The sequence below is a fragment of the Triticum urartu genome, chromosome 3 (genome assembly GCF_003073215.2).
Source record: "Triticum urartu cultivar G1812 chromosome 3, Tu2.1, whole genome shotgun sequence".
NCBI classification, from domain to species: domain Eukaryota; kingdom Viridiplantae; phylum Streptophyta; class Magnoliopsida; order Poales; family Poaceae; genus Triticum; species Triticum urartu.
Window position 1 is genome coordinate 717,959,342 of NC_053024.1, and position 2,781 is coordinate 717,962,122.

The window sequence follows — 2,781 nt, forward strand, 5'->3', positions numbered from 1 at the left end:
GTGCAACACAATTCAATGGCGATCTTTTGCGCAGTGACACAAGGTCAATGTAAACTTACTGAGGTTGGCAAGACATTGAGCATCTCCAAAAGGAACAAAGAGCTACAAAAGTGTCTGTCAAATGATAGAACTTAGGGACTGCAGCGCACCACGCGGTATAATAAAGTACCTATGGTATATATATTGTTAGGCAGAATACCGGGACTCATCTCAGGCACACTTCGGAGTTTGGGAAGGTTTGCCTTTTCTCCCTGTTTTGTTGTATACCATGAGGCAACTGCTTACTGCTATTCCTACCATTGAAGATCTCAGTTAATTTTGCCTCTCCTGTCATGACAAAACTTGCTGATTATAATGCGACTCTACATATGGCCTGTACTCTTTTCTTTGTTCTGGCTGAAAAGCTTTGGCATGGAGAAGGCTGAAGGCACGTCTGATGTTAATAGCGTGACCCTTGCAACTGTGCCTAAATCACACAGCTGTAAGGATCACATTTGCGGAGGTCAACAGTATAATTTGTCAAGATCGTACTACTGTTAATTTAGATTATCACTGCATGTCAAAAGTGCTGATGTCAATGTCTATTGCTTCTTAAAAATGGTCTGTGCTTTCCATTTCCCTTTATATGACTTAATGCACTGAGAACAGCCTAGAGCATTGCCATATTTAAGCTGAGATCCTCAGAATCAGCAGCTTTACATCTAAAAAATTGCACTACCCAGGCTGCCAGCTTCTCCTTCTCAACTCTGGAGCTAGGCCGTTCAGCCTGGCTTCCGAACAGGGCCTTACTTCCATATGCTTCTCGTTAATTATCAATTCTTATTTGATGCAACAGTCTAGCACCTAGTACAGCCATCCAGTAGCTTTCTGTACTTTGCATAAATTGATCGTGCACTTTTTTTAATAACACATGGTTCAGGTGGCATTTGTTGCCATCGGAGCAACTATGGTAGGAAGCATCACATTCGTGAAAAAGGAGGGCGACTACGTCCACAAGGGAGATGAGGTTTCCTTTATACTCTGTCCTTGCGGGTGTTCTGCTGCTTATGCTAGTGTGTTAATTATCTAATTCATCTTCTTTCTCCCAGTTTGGATATTTCTCTTTTGGAGGGAGTACGGTAATCTGCGTGTTTGAGAAGGTCTGTATTCTTTCTCTCTGCTTTTTACCCTTTTTAGATGCTGATAATCAACTTCGTAAACAATATGTTATCTCTTGCGCCAAGTCCCCAAACTAAAATGTTGTTTACATTGGCAGGATGCGATACAATTCGATGCTGATCTTCTAGCCAACAGCGAAAGATCACTGGAAACTCTTGTCGAGGTTGGCACAACATTGGGCGTCTCCAAACGGAACAGAGGGCTAAAAGTTTCGAAGCTACAGAAGTGTTCAATTGAATGATAGAAGTTAGTGAGTGCAGTGCAGCATGGTACATAACTGTAAAGTTATAGGACATAGCTGTTGGGGAACGTAGTAATTTCAAAAATTTCCTACGCACACGCAAGATCATGGTGATGCATAGCAACGAGAGGGGAGAGTGTTGTCCACGTACCCTCGTAGACCGAAAGCGGAAGCGTTACCACAACGTGGTTGATGTAGTCGTACGTCTTCACGATTCGACCGATCAAGCACCGAACGCGCGGCACCTCCGAGTTCTGCACACGTTCAACTCGATGACGTCCCTCGAACTCCGATCCAACCGAGTGTTGAGGGAGAATTTTGTCAGCACGACAGGGTGGTGACGATGACGATGTTCTACCGACGCAGGGCTTCGCCTAAGCACCGGTACGATATGACCGAGGTAGATTATGGTGGAGGGGGGCACCGCACACGGCTAAGAGATCAACAGATCAATTGTTGTGTCTTAGGGGTGCCCCCTGCCCCCGTATATAAAGGAGTGGAGGAGGGGGAGGGCCGGCCCTCTCTATGGCGCGCCCTAGGGGAGTCCTACTCCCACCTGGAGTAGGATTCCCCCTTTCCTAATAGAACTAGGAGCCCTTCCAAATAGTAGGAGTAGGAGGGAAGGAAAGAGAAGGGAAAAGGAGAAGGAAGGAAGGGGGCGCCCCCCCCCCTCCCTAGTCCAATTCGGACCAGCCCATGGGGAGAGGTGCGGCCACCCTTTGAGGCCTTTCTCTCCTTTCCCGTATGGCCCATTAAGGCCCAATACGAATTCCCGTAACTCCCTGGTACTTCCGAAAATACCCGAATTATTCGGAACCTTTCCGATGTCCGAATATAGTCGTCCAATATATCGATCTTTACGTCTCGACCATTTCGAGACTCCTAGTCATGTCCCCGATCTCATCCGGGACTCCGAACTCCTTTGGTACATCAAAACACATAAACTCATAATATAACCGTCATCGAACTTTAAGCGTGCGGACCCTACGGGTTCGAGAACTATGTAGACATGACCGAGACACGTCTCCGGTCAATAACCAATAGCGTAACCTGGATGTTACATATTCTACGAAGATCTTTATCGGTCAAACCGCATAACAACATACGTTGTTCCCTTTGTCATCGGTATGTTACTTGCCCGAGATTCGATCGTCGGTATCTCAATACCTAGTTCAATCTCGTTACCGGCAAGTCTCTTTACTCATTCCATAATACATCATCCCGCAACTAACTCATTAGTTGCAATGCTTGCAAGGCTTATAGTGATGTGCATTACCGAGTGGGCCCAAAGATACCTCTCCGACAATCAGAGTGACAAATCCTAATCTCGAAATACGCCAACCCAACAAGTACCTTCGGAGACACCTGTAGAGCACCTTTAT

General features: G+C 46.0%; 1 protein-coding gene across 1 annotated transcript; it reads left to right on the plus strand.

Moving 5' to 3' along the window:
• Positions 1-224: 224 nt before the first annotated feature.
• On the plus strand, positions 225-1,440 carry LOC125549385 (phosphatidylserine decarboxylase proenzyme 2-like). Its single transcript, XM_048712815.1, has 4 exons — positions 225-236; positions 920-1,006; positions 1,089-1,139; positions 1,256-1,440. The coding sequence occupies exons 2-4, from the start codon at positions 947-949 to the stop codon at positions 1,397-1,399; spliced, it is 255 nt and encodes an 84-aa protein (XP_048568772.1). The 5' UTR covers positions 225-236; positions 920-946; the 3' UTR covers positions 1,400-1,440.
• Positions 1,441-2,781: the final 1,341 nt, after the last annotated feature.

What these genes read in the sequence shown, in the direction of transcription:
- LOC125549385 (XM_048712815.1), top strand. Translation starts at nt 947, where the DNA reads ATGGTAGGAAGCATCACATTCGTGAAAAAGGAGGGCGACTACGTCCAC. An exon ending in ACGTCCACAAGGGAGATGAG is followed by an intron (nt 1,007 to 1,088) that starts GTTTCCTTTATA and finishes TCTTTCTCCCAG; the next exon opens with TTTGGATATTTCTCTTTTGG. An exon ending in TAATCTGCGTGTTTGAGAAG is followed by an intron (nt 1,140 to 1,255) that starts GTCTGTATTCTT and finishes TTACATTGGCAG; the next exon opens with GATGCGATACAATTCGATGC.